Source organism: Phoenix dactylifera, unplaced genomic scaffold, assembly GCF_009389715.1.
Source record: "Phoenix dactylifera cultivar Barhee BC4 unplaced genomic scaffold, palm_55x_up_171113_PBpolish2nd_filt_p 000340F, whole genome shotgun sequence".
Taxonomy (NCBI): Eukaryota; Viridiplantae; Streptophyta; class Magnoliopsida; order Arecales; family Arecaceae; genus Phoenix; species Phoenix dactylifera.
Genome location: NW_024067800.1, coordinates 73607 through 87754, shown reverse-complemented (window position 1 = coordinate 87754; position 14148 = coordinate 73607). Strand labels below are relative to the sequence as shown.

The 14148-nt window shown below is 40.3% G+C and overlaps 1 protein-coding gene across 1 annotated transcript; it reads right to left on the bottom strand.

Annotated features, from left to right (window-relative positions):
• Nucleotides 1–12351: 12351 nt before the first annotated feature.
• Nucleotides 12352–13904, bottom strand: LOC113461716 (protein NPG1-like). The gene is made up of 2 exons (XM_026801798.2): nucleotides 13169–13904; nucleotides 12352–12998 (listed from the first exon to the last, which is right to left on the bottom strand). Exons 1-2 carry the CDS (start codon nucleotides 13340–13342, stop codon nucleotides 12924–12926), a joined length of 249 nt encoding a protein of 82 aa, XP_026657599.1. The 5' UTR covers nucleotides 13343–13904; the 3' UTR covers nucleotides 12352–12923.
• Between the last annotated feature and the right edge of the window lie 244 nt (nucleotides 13905–14148).

Below are 14148 nucleotides of genomic sequence, written 5' to 3'. Positions count from 1 at the left end.
AGCATATGCATGCTTCATGGATTTTAAACTCTATCAAATGGATGTAAAAAGTGCATTCTTAAATGGCTATATAATGGAGGAAGTTTATGTAGGACAACCTCCAGGTTTTGAAAATCACTTACATCCAGATTATGTGTATAAATTGCATAAAGCATTGTATGGACTTAAGCAAGCTCCTAGGGCATGGTATGAAAGATTAAGTAATTTCCTAATTGAAAACAAATTTAAGAGAGGAAATGTAGACAAAACCCTTTTTATTAAAAGAAAAGGAAATGACTTATTACTTGTACAAATTTATGTGGATGATATAATTTTTGGTGCTACTAATGATAGTCTTTGTCAAGAGTTTGCCAAGCTTATGCAGGGAGAATTTGAAATGAGCATGATGGGTGAGCTCAACTTCTTCCTTGGGCTGCAAATAAAATAATCAGAAGAAGGCATCTTCATCAGTCAGTCCAAGTATATCAAAGAAATGTTGGAGAAATTCAAGATGAAGGATGCAAAAGAAATCAGCACACCCATGGGCTCAAGTTGCAAGCTTGACAAAGATGAAAAAGGTAAAAGTATAGACTGCAAATTGTACAGAGGTATGATAGGCTCTCTACTTTACCTTACTGCTAGTAGACCAGATATATTATTCAGTGTTTGTATGTGTGCTAGATACCAAGCATGTCCTAAGGAATCACACTTGCAAGCTGTTAAAAGAATTTTTAGATATCTAGTAGGGACATCTAATGTAGGCTTATGGTATTCTAAACAATCTGACATAAACTTAATTGCCTATTCCGATGCTGATTTTGCCGGGTGCAAACTCGACAGAAAAAGCACAAGTGGCACATGTCAATTCTTGGGTGCCAATTTGGTTTCTTGGTTTAGCAAGAAACAAAATTCAGTTGCCTTGTCCACAGCTGAGGCTGAGTACATTGCAGCTGGAAGCTGTTGTGCCCAAGTTTTTTGGATTAAGCAACAACTTGAAGACTTCGGTATCAAAATGGATAATATACCAATTAAGTGTGACAATACAAGTGCAATTAATTTAACAAAGAATCCTGTCCAACACTCTAAGTCAAAGCATATAGAGATTAGGCATCATTTTATTAGGGATCATGTGCTGAAAAATGATGTGATGATTGAATATGTATGCACTGAAAATCAATTGGCTGATATCTTTACAAAGCCCCTTTGTAAAGATAGATTCAACTTCTTAAGGAATGCTTTGAGCTTGTATGATCCTAGCAAATGAATTGAACTTGTATTGCATTGTTTTGCTGCGCAAACTAGTAATCAACCTCAAGGTAAACATAAGTGAAAAACATGAATTCATCTAAGCTAAATGACGAACTGTTTGACTTTCTGGAGGATGGTTACCCTCCCTTGGACTCTTCATGGAGATATTTTCAGAGCCTATTTCATAGGTATTCGAAATTTGGTCAAACATTCCTCATTTCAATATTAATATTTCAAAAATCATTATCAAATTATTATAGGATGTATCATTAAGGGGGAGGATCACAAACAAATTCACTCTAAGTTTATCAAAAGAGATCATGTTGATTAGGGTGATTAAACAAAAATTGGGAGAAGATAGAATTTAGTCTGAAATTTTTCAGTGCCGGAGACGTCTCTGGCAAATCGCAGAGACATCCCCCCAGGGGAGACGTCTCGCCTTAGTCGCGGAGACGTCTCGGGGACTGAATGAGGGCTTTTAAAATAGGTCGAAATAGCTCGAGCCGACCCGAGCTTTCTCCTTCATTTCCGACCAAAACGAAAAACCCTAGCCTCCATTTGCTCTCTACCTCAAACCCTAGCCTCCGTTTGCTCTCCATCACAAACCCTAGCATCCATGGCACCAAAGAAGGCTAGGACGACCCGTGGAAGGCGACCTAGGGCAGCGGCCGACGGTGAGGAACGGCGGGAAGAACCCTCCGCGCCGTCTCCTCCGGTTGCTCCGCCAACCACGACTATTTCCTGTGCAAATCGCACAGTCACGACCGGAAGGTACATAGATTTCTCATTTTTAGATCATGAGGGGTTCTCTATTGGAGAGAGACTCCGAGCCCAAGGGTGGGAGCACTTTTGTACCCTCAATACCTCGACCTACCCCGGCCTAGTTAGAGAACTTTTTAGCAATATGGCCTTAGGGGACCTAGGGTACACTGGATATGTCCAAGGGACATTAGTAGAAGTCAATGAAGATGTCCTATCCACTGTCTTACAAATCCCTAAGGACGGTGAGGCTCCAACCTCACATCCCCAAAGGGAGTTAGCCCTAAATTTACTTTTAGGAAGAGAGGACTGCGGCCCTCTTGATGTTGTCAATTCCCAGGACCTAAATGCAGAAATGAGACTTCTCTTAAGTATTGTCAACCGGGTCCTATTTCCTAAAACCGGTCGCTTCGATTTTGTTTCGGAGCGAGACTTAGCTATTATGCACCATATCCTACTAGGGATCCCTCTAAACCTCCCTAGACTCATGCTAAACTACATTGCCCTATGTCATAGGTATTCTAGGTTTAGTATACCCTATGGCATGATCTTTACCTTAGTTTTCAAACACTTCAAAGTTCCCATTCCAACAAATGAACCTGCAAAGCCCTTGTGAAACACCGACTATTACAATGAGGGCACAATGAGAAGAATGGAATTTCATAAGATAGATGGGTCGTGGGTCAAGGTACCAAAGAGAAAAACCCAAATCCTAGAGCCCGAGAACCTACATCATGAGTCTGATCATCACTCTCCTCCACCTAGCCACTTGGATATCCCTGATATACCCTCCAGCTCAGCTGGACCTTCCACATCCATGCCACCACCTCCTCCAGTTAGCGTGCCCTCCTTCCTGTCAGAGGATCAGATGCGCACCTTAGCATCTGCCATTTGCCAGCAGATGAGGGAGGAGATGAGATCCATAATCTCTACAGAGTTGGCCCCCATCAGAGCTTCACATGAAGGGCTTCTGCAAGAGCTGAAGGGAATTAAAGCTCAAATTGAAGCCACAGAGCAACAAATAGTTGGTGTGGGTGCCACCCAAACCTTCAGATCAATAGAGCTCAAGGACAGCTTGAAGGCCATTTCCAAGAGTCTCAAAGAGCTGACAAAACCAGATGGCAACGTGGGCACCTTGGTTGCCCAACTCAGAGGAAGAATTGAAATGGCAACCATAGAATTTGAAGCACTTGTGGCAGGTTTCCACAAGTCACAGGGAGATCAATTTAAGACCCTCATGGATTCTATCAATGCATTCATAGATGCAGCTTGTAAGGCTTATGAACAAAGTACAGCTGGTAGGGCCCATAAGCAACGTCGCCGATGAGGGACATTTTGTAGGCTCTTCTTTTTGTAAATCCTAGGCTATTTTGAAACACTTTTTGTATTAGAAATGAATACTTGTAATGATTTCCTCTTTTGACTATGTACTGACTTCGAAGATTTACAATGACAAATGAATGACATACAATTTCTTTTGCAACCCTGTGTACATTTCCAACTCTGTATATGTGAATGTGAATGTGCCTCTTGATGTGTCATAAGAATCTCATAACATACATTAAGTATTCAAATTTGGCACAACTTATCAAAGCATATGAAACAGGGGGAGCACAACCTGAATATCAAAGGGGGAGTAAAATGAATGCTGAACTCTTTAATAAAGATAACTTGAATATCCTTGAGTGGTTAATTATAATAGGCTGAATTCTACTATGAATTGAGTTTTAAGCACCTAAGGATAATTTGTCCCCTTCATTGTTGATGACAAAAAGGGGGAGTAGATATTGAATATGGCGATATTGAAAGGGAGAGTAGATATATAGAAAGAACCAAAAGAACCAATATGGGTATTGAATATGGAATGCAAAATTTATAATCATACTCCAAAGTTGATTTAGAAAAGATAAAATTGAAGAATATTGACTTTAAGATAATTGCCCTTCTGGAAAAGAAAGGGGGAGTCAAAAAGAATCTAGCTTTCAATTATCTTCAGCATCAATATTTCATTTTAACTTGATTCAAATTCAGTTGATATGCTAAAATTGCTTAAGAGCTATAAAGTTCAATCCCATGCAATTGTGCACACTGTATCTAGCTCTAATCAAAACATTATACTTGTACATCTGATCAAATACTGTGTATATGTTTAAACTTCGAATTTTGCATATACTCAGTGTTTTGTCATCATCAAAAAGGGGGAGATTGTTGACCCCCTAATGGATTTTGATGAATACAAAACACTAGAGTATAATTCCATTTATCTTAACAATTTAATTGAGGAATTCATGTGATTAACTAAGAATATTGTTAAGAAATGTCTAGGCAAGTTCTCATAATTTTTATGAATTTATTGAAGAATATTTTGAGTTAAAGAAAACAGATCAGAGACAGCCGAGACGTCTCCGGATAGTCTCAGAGACGTCTCTGGCACAAATAGAAAGAACTGGCACACTTGGAGACGTCCCCGGCACCTGCCGAGTCGTCCCCGCGTTAGCGGAGTCGACTCTCTCAGTAGCGGAGTCGACTCTCTCAGTGGCGGCAGAAAGGCAGTTTTCAAGAGATATGCGCGAGACGTCCCCACTGTACGCGGAGTCGTCCCCGCAAGTAAAAAGAAGACTTCCCGAGTCGTCCCCAAGATAGCGGAGACGGCTCTCTCAGGGTTTTCCAGAGAATGGTTTTTTCGGTGATAAGGAAGCGGAGTCGACCCTGAGACAGCGGAGTCGTCCCCATGAATAAAGTGCAGACAAGCCGAGACGTCCCCTGAAGGAGCGGAGTCGACTCTCTCAGGGAATTCCAGAGGACATGTTTTTCGGAGATAAAGAAGCGGAGTCGTCCCCAAAGCAGCGGAGTCGTCCCCATTCAAAAAGTGCAAACAAGCCGAGACGTCCCCTTAAAGTGCCGAGTCGACCCCAGACAACGTAAAAAGCAAAATCTTGTAGTCGAGACGTCTCTCGTTGAAGCGGAGATGTCCCCGGAGCGCCTGGAACGCGACTGACAGCTTTTCAGGTTTGGTTTGAATTTCAAATCCTTTTTACTTTGTCTCTAACGGCTATATTTGCTTTTTGGGCTATAAAAGGGACCTCTTAAGTGCTTCTCAACAACTCTTTACCAACCAAAAGCTAGATCATTCAAGAGAGAAGTAAGAAAGAAAAGTTCAAGGGAGTGAGTGCATTCAAGTGAAGAAATCAAGTGTTTTCAAGCTTCCCAAGTGATTTCAAGCTCAACCACTCTCGTGCGCTCGGGATTCAAAGCTCACACTCAACCCTACGCGGTCCACATCGGAAGAATCAACATTTCTCACGCTTCCAACGGCAAAAGGATTCTTCCGGGTTCTATTGTTCATCATTGTTATATTTGCTTTTTGAGAGCTTTTCTTTTCTTTTGTAAACTCTTTCATTGTGGTGCTTGTTCCGGTCAAGGGACTTGGAACAAGGGAAAGGCGTCCCAAGCCTAAGTGAAATTGGGGGTTTTAGGGTTTGTTGTGAGCCCGGTGTAAAACAACGAGTTGGGTAGTGAACTCGCAAAACTACCGTACTGTAATCTTGGATTATAGTGGAAATTTCCAAAGGCGATTTGGGGAGTGGATGTAGGAGCAGTGGAAGCTCCGAACCACTATAAAACCTTGTATTTGCGATTGACCTTTCTCATTCCTCCTTCTTTACTTTAGTGCATATATTTGTGTGTTTTATTTTTAATTAGGCGAAAAGTTTTTAAAACACCCAATTCACCCCCCTCTTGGGTGACCATCTCTGGGCAACACTACTGTTGAAATTAAAATAGGAGAAACCATCATTCGGAGAGCCCTATTAGACTTAGGAGCAAGTGTGAACCTATTACCCTATTCTGTTTACACCGAACTAGGTTTGGGGGAATTAAAGTCCACAAATATTACCTTGTCATTAGCAGATAGGACTGTGAAGTATCCCAAAGGAATTGTGGAGGATGTGATTGTAAAAGTTAATAAATTCTACTACCCTGTGGATTTTGTAGTCCTTGAAACTGAACCAGTAAAAAATCCAGAAAGTCACATCCCGGTGATCTTAGGTAGACCATTTTTGGCCACTTCAAATGCTGTGATTAGTTGCCGAAATGGAATAATGACTCTAGCTTTTGGGAACATGACTGTCCAGCTCAATGTTTTTCATAGTAGTAGTCAGTCAACTGAGATGGACGATTTGGAAGAAATTCACATGATTGAGAATATAATTAGCGGTTCTTTTGAAGAGTCGAGTTATTCTGACCCATTAGAAAGATGTTTAGCTAATTTTGGTCAAGATTGTGAGTCAAGTCAAGAGGTTAATGCATTGTTAGATTCCATTCCTGTGATGGATACTAGCAGATGGGCCACCAAGTTTGAATCATTGCCTATTTCGGAATCTCAGCTAGTGTCATCCAATGTCAAACCTCCACAACTAGAACTCAAAGACCTTCCCGAAAACTTGAAGTATGCATTTCTTGGGGAAAACAAGACCTTACCTGTTATAATTGCATCGAATCTAACTAAAGAACAGGAAGAGAAGTTGTTAAGTATCCTTCGGAAGAATCAGGAAGCTATCGGTTGGTCTATAGTTGATATTAAGGGGATTAGTCCTTCTGTGGTCCAACATAAAATCCATCTAGAAGAAGATGCAAAAATTTCTAGAGAACCACAAAGGCGACTTAATCCAATCATGAAGGACGTAGTTCGAGCCGAGGTCATCAAGCTTTTAGATGCAGGGATTATATATCCTATTTCTGATAGTCAGTGGGTAAGCCCAGTTCAAGTCGTACCTAAAAAGTCTGGCATCACTGTGGTAAAAAATGATCACAATGAGTTAGTCCCTACTCGAGTCCAAACGGGATGGCAAGTATGCATCGACTATAGGAAGCTTAATGCCATGACTAGGAAAGACCACTTTCCTCTACCCTTCATCGATCAAATGTTAGAACGTCTAGCTGGCCACTCTCATTACTGTTTTCTTGATGGTTATTCTGGATATAACCAAGTTCCAATTGCACGTGAGGATCAAGAGAAAACCACATTCACCTGTCCTTATGGCACTTTTGCCTATCGTCGCATGCCTTTTGGGTTATGCAATGCACCGGCTACATTCCAGCGGTGTATGATGAGTATTTTCTCCGACATGGTGGAGAAATTTTTAGAAGTTTTCATGGATGATTTTTCTGTATTTGGATCCAATTTTGAGGAATGTCTACACCACTTGACACTTGTGGTAGAACGCTGTAAACAGAAAAACTTAGTTCTTAACTGGGAGAAGTGTCATTTCATGGTAGAATCAGGTATTGTTTTAGGACACATTGTGTCACAAAGGGAAATTGAGGTGGATAAGGCCAAAGTAGAATTAATTGCTAAATTGCCACCTCCCAAAACTGTTAGGGAAGTCAGATCCTTTTTAGGGCATGCGGGTTTTTACCGCTGCTTTATCAAGAATTTCAGTAAATTGTCGAAACCCTTATACGATTTGTTGGCGAAAGATGCTACTTTTAATTTTTCGCCAATTTGTATAACTGCTTTCGAAAGACTAAAGTCTGAACTAACTTCAGCACCCATCATAAGGAGTCCTGATTGGAGTCGTCCTTTTGAAATTATGTGTGATGCATCCGATTATGCCATAGGTGCTGTCTTAGGTCAGCGAGTAGAGAAGCTTCCCCATGTTATTCATTATGCAAGCAAAACTCTAAATGACGCCCAACTCAACTATTCCACCACTGAAAAAGAATTGTTGGCAGTTGTTTTTGCTCTAGATAAATTCCGCCCCTACCTGATAGGATCTAAGGTTCTTATTTATTCTGATCATGTCGCCCTTAAGTACCTTCTCACAAAGAAGGATGCTAAGGCAAGGCTCATTCGTTGGATCCTATTACTTCAGGAATTTGATCTCGAAATTCGAGACAAAAAGGGATCTGAAAATGTAGTAGCTGACCACTTGTCCAGACTAATTGTTGAGTCATCTGCAGAATCATTACCTATGTCCGAGATTTTCCCTGATGAACAATTAATGATGATTTTCCATACCAATGTTCCATGGTATGCTGATGTAGTCAACTATCTAGTTACTGAACGAATGCCCCGTTCATGGACCAAACAAGAGAAATTCCGCTTCCTAGCTCATGTAAAATGGTATTTTTGGGATGAACCATACTTGTTCAAATACTGTCCTGATCAAATCATCAGACGATGCATCCCTGAACACGATCAAAGGAATGTCCTTTTCTTTTGTCATGACCATGCTTGTGGTGGTCATTTTAGTGGGAAGAAAACTGCTGCAAAAGTTTTGCAGTGCGAATTTTATTGGCCCACACTTTTTCGAGATGCGCATGACTATTGTAAATCTTGCGATCGATGTCAACGATTAGGAAAACTTTCGAGAAAGAATGAGATGCCCCTGAACCCTATCTTAATTATAGAAATTTTCGATGTTTGGGGTATTGATTTTATGGGTCCTTTTCATATGTCGTTTGGGCATCAGTACATTCTTGTGGCAGTTGACTATGTATCAAAATGGATTGAGGCTATCGCGTGTAAGACCAATGATCACAAAGTGGTGATCAAGTTCCTTAAAGAATCTATCTTTGCTCGTTTTGGCACCCCTCGTGCTATCATTAGTGATGGGGGGAAACATTTTTGTAATAAAATCTTTAAAGCCCTTATGAGAAAGTACAACATTAATCACAAGGTCAGTACACCATATCATTCACAAACAAGTGGACAAGTCGAAATTTCCAATCGGGAGATCAAGACCATCCTTGAAAAAACTGTTCATACATCTCGGAAGGATTGGTCTCTTAGGCTAACAGATGCACTGTGGGCATATCGGACGGCTTACAAAACACCAATTGGAATGTCTCCATATAGAACTGTCTATGGCAAGGCCTGTCATTTACCTGTTGAGTTAGAACACAAGGCCTATTGGGCTATTAACATTTAAATTTCAATCTTGACAAAGCAGGAGAACATAGGAAGCTTCAACTCGATGAGCTTGAAGAAATTAGAAACGATGCTTACGAGTGTGCCAAAAAGTACAAAGATCGCATGAAGATCATGCATGATAAAATGATCATTCGTAAGGAATTTCACCAAGGACAAAAAGTCCTTCTATATGATTCTCGATTACATCTATTCCCTGAAAAACTTAAATCTCGCTGGACTGGCCCATACACAGTAGAGAAAGTGCACCCGCATGGTGCAGTAGTAATATGCAATACCAAGGATGGTAGGTCCTTTCAAGTCAATGGACATCGTTTAAAACCATACCTTGAGTATCTGAGTCCAGAAGTTGAGGAGACACTTCTGACCGACCTTGTTTATCATGAATGAATTAGAATTGTCTGGCTGAAGACATAAAACTTAGCGCTCTTGGGAGGCAACCCAACATGTAAGTTTCTTTTTTAAAAAAAAAAATCAATAAATTACTAACATGTAGGTTTGGGGGATTTTGCCCAAACTTTCAATTCACCCATCCATATCAGGTACTTCTCCTCTGTCCTCTTACTGCTTTAAATTTTCTTTAACATTGAGGACAATGTTAGATTTAGGTTTGGAGGTATTTTTGCCTTTTGTTGATTGTAAACAATGGTATCTTTTATGGCATTTTGGAACATTGTAATTTTGCATTTATGAAATACAATGTTTTTTTTTATGATCTTTGTCATTGCAATATGATTTACTTCAGTACTATATATTCTTTTTGATGATGACAAAAAGAGGGAGAAAAATATAAGGAAGAAAATATATGGAGAAAAATATAAGTGGAAAATTCTATAAGGGAGAAAATATATGAAGAAAAATATAAGGGAGAAAATTTATACTTAAGGGGGAGAATTTTGACAAGATGCAAATCTGAATTTTCATTAAATAAAAAAGCTGAATTTTAAAATCTTGATACATGGGAATTCATGACACTTAACTTATGATACATGAGAATTCACTATGCATAAGCCAAGATATATAAGAAAGTATGATACATAAGCATTTGGCACACAATCATAGAAATTTTTCTTACCTCGATACATAACTTGAAACTCTTAATTTGGCACAAACTTTTGAAAATGTTGACTTAATGAAACATAAGAGATAGGGGGAGCAAAGCTAAAATACATTTGGCATCAATTTGAATAAGATAGAAGGAGCTCTTGGTTCATTGATATAAATTCTGAATTGGACTATTTTGAAACTCTTAAACCAAAAGCACCTTATGAATGTTAAACTCAATTTTTCGTACGAATGTCAAATTGACAATATGAAATATTTTGTAATCATCAAAAAGGGGGAGATTGAGAATCTTAATGTTATTTTGATGTTTACTAAGCCATTAAGGGCATATGGAAGTGCTAAAGCGATTAATTCAAATGACTAAGTATATAAACACTCAAGGAAGAAAGAAGCTATACATATTCGATATATTCATAATACACTCTTAAAAAGGACTCTCAAGAACTCATCTTAGGATAAATCTTTTAGAAGAACTTGGAAAAATCTAATTTTCAGTTTGACATAATTAAGAGTGAAGTTTTCTTCATAAGGGGCAATTTTATCCTTTTACTAGTCAAAGTGATGAAGCTTGTGTGTGCCATTTATCCTAGGTTCATTGGAATTTTCTTTTATTGATTTAATGAGCTAAACTAACCTTAAGATGCAAAAAAACAGGATTAGAGTCGACCCCAGGAAGTTTGGAGTCGACTCTGATACAATTGGCACGTTTTGGCATGCTATGGTACATTGTTGAACACTTGGCACAAAGTTGGAGTCGACCCCAAAAGAATTGGTGTCGACCCTGGCACTTCTGGCACATTTGGCATGCCTGGCACAAGCTCGAGTCGACCCCAAAAATCAGCATTAAAGCTTGAGTCGACCCCAATAAGTTTCACAAGAAAGCAGTCGACCCCAAAAATCAGCATTGAAGCTTGAGTCGACCCCAATAAGTTTCACAAGAAAGCAGCTCTCTGGAATCAATGTCAGAGCCGACCCCAAGATAGTTGGAGTCGACCCCAGTTAAGCTTGAGTCGACCCCAGCTTGAAACATCAGAAAAATAAGTCTCTGGATTTCTAAGAGGGCCGACCCCAGCTAAGCTCGAGTCGACCCCACTGTAGCTCAAGTCGACCCCAAGAAAAATTGAGTCGACCCCAGCCTAAAGTGTAAGAAAAACAACTCTCTGGATTTCCTGAGAGGGTCGATCCCAGCCAAGTTCGGGTCGACCCCAGCCAAGGTGGAGTCGATCCTAGGAAAACATGAGTCGACCTTAGCCTATGGAACAGTAACTCGAGCCGACTGCAGATTTACTCAGGTCGACCCCGGCACGACTAACAACATAACGGCTAATTCTGCAGATGTACTTTTTGGTGCTCCAACGACTAGAAACGGCTAATTTTTCCATTCCAGCAGCTAGAAAGTGACCAATAGGGATTAAAGAAGTATTTAAGGGACACTATTCATCAAGAGAAAGAAATCTTTTGAAAAAAATCAAGAGTGTATTCAAGAGAAAAGAAAGTTCAAGTGTTCTACATTTAATTGCTTCATTCAAATTCTGAAAGAAGGTGGTTGAGCAATCTTCAAATGTCTTCAAGAGCTCTACCAACCTCTTGAGGAGTGAAGCAACCTTGGCAAAGAAGAGAAAAGCAATCTACAAAGCAATAACTATATTCTTACCTCTTCTCTTAGTGTATAATTGTATTACTTGCTCATTTAGGAGCTTCAAATTTTTTCTCTATCTTTCTTTGTAAGGTTTGTTAGTGACCCCGTAAAACCAACGGTATAGGTTGTTGGTGAATCCGTAAAATCAACGGTTAGGTTTAACTGGTGATCCCGTAAAACCAATTGTAGGATTTTTGGATTGTGAGCCCGATAAAACAATCCAACTGCAATCCGAGGGATCATAGTGAATTCCCAAAGGGACGCTTGGGAAGTGAATGTAGGTGCCTTGGGGTGCACCGAACTACTATAGCTCTTTTGTGTTTGCATTGTGTTATTTTTGCTTCCACTGCACTTATATGCTCTAACACAAACCAAAATAATTTACCCATCTATCAACTTAATTAAGATCCTAAAAATTTAGAAAACCTAATTCACCCCCCCCCTGGGTTGTTATCTTGGGCAACACGATAGCTGAAAACTTAAAATATATGAATTCATATAAGTGGGAGCTCCTCTAACCCACTGAATTTATACCTGCCTTGTATGGGCATTAACATTAGTGTGCCTACCCTCAACCTAGACTATTGTCTATTTTGAGAACTCATTCAGGCTCCCACTTATACAGCTATTACTATCAAATAAAAACTACATCAATCATCCAAACAGTAAATTATATACTATAATGCTCATTTTATTTACTTCCCAATTTCAAATAGACTATAGTGAACTTGTCAATAAAAAAATGATTTATTAGTATGTAATTATTGACCAAGTATCCATATTAGTAGCATCAATGACAGCTTCCTCCCCACTCCCACACCTAGATCATATCTTTCTGCAACTCCAATACATGCAAATATAGTTTGAACCGGGAAGTAAGAACTTAACTACAGGATAAGACAATCTTTACTACTGTATAGTACAAATCCGTCTCCAACCTGCCACAATGACCCCTCTCTCGCCCAAACTTGCCCTAGATAGAAAAGTGGCAAAAGTCTGAGAGTTGGTGTCAATTGACAATTAACATTGTATCCATGAAATCAGTCAGATTCCATAAACATCTCAAAATAAGTTGCATATTCTCACGACATTTTGAGCTAAACAGCTTTCAATTCAATGATAATTTCCCCTTCGCCGTCCATCTCTGCAATATAAGGTTCCACTCCAGCTTCAGAATCTTCCACATGCTAGAGTCTAGCTTCAGAATCTTCCACGTGCTAGAGCTCCCACAATCAACTATTTATTTTATTAAAAAGGAAGAAAATTATTCCATTATATCCTGATGTTGGTTCGTTTCAGTCTTCATTTATCCACAATCACTGACAATATATTGGGAATAAATTTCCCTCGTAAATGTCCAAACTTTGTGCCTCGGTACTGCAAGAAGAATGCGTCATTATGCCAATGGTACCAAACCACTTAGGAAAAACACCATTATTGTTCTCAACTCAAACAACCAGACGCTCAAGAATCAAACTTGAGAGAGATCGTGCCAACCAACCCTAAATAAATTGGACTTTATTGGAAAAGAAAAGGAGAAAAGGAACCTCGTAATTGAGGGAGAGCCCTTCCCTCAGCGACGACTCTGCATCCTGGATATTGCCCTCATCAAGCTTTGCCTCCACCTCGGCGGTCTTCATCGTCAGGCCGTTGATCGACACGTCCCTCACCGACGACATTCCATCCCCCTCCCCGCCGTCACCGTCGCCGTCGAAACCCATCGCGCCGCCCGAACCAGCCGCCCGCCCCCTCCTCCGCCTCCGCCCACGCGCATCCGATCCGGTCCTCGAGCCGATCGACGATCGAAACGCCCCCAAGAACGGTGAAAAAATGGAGGGGAAAAAAGAGCGAAAAAAAGCCGATCAAAGCGGGGTGGAAGGGATCGAGATGGTGGTCAGAGATCGGATCGCGGAGAGAATGGCGACGAATTCCACGGCGAGTCCTCGGGGTCGCCTCATGGTTGGGAGCGGTCTCACGATGGTGTTTTAAGGAGGGGAAGAAGCGTAACTGGCGGTGACGGGAACGAGGGGAGGGCGAGGAGCGCGAGGTCCATGGTCTCTCTGACCCGGGAAGAAAAATAAAAAAAATTAAATACGAGACATGTCCCAATGTAAGTTTTTAACGTTAGTTAGGGTTTTTAATGTAAAATGCCAAAACTTGAACTTAATTCGGCAATCATGTGCCGTAAAGATATCTTTTATGATATTTTTTATGTAATTAATGAGAAAATTGTTATGGTTAGACGGGGATCACAGCTGTCCATGCTGTTTGTCACGTGCATTGCACGTGCCTAAAACTGGTTTGTGGGAAATTTAGGGGACCGGACCCTTGACGGTCTGACAGTGGGAAGACCGGACCAAGAACGGTCCAAGAACGGTCTGAACCAATCTGAAAAATTTGGCCTGAAGGGGTTAATGCAAAGTGGATCCCACCAAATCTAAATTTGGCTTACAAGTTGGTCCAAGTTGTAAATTGTAAGTTGTGTGTGAAATTTGTCTTGGCTCTCAGAGGCTATGCCAGCTGGTGA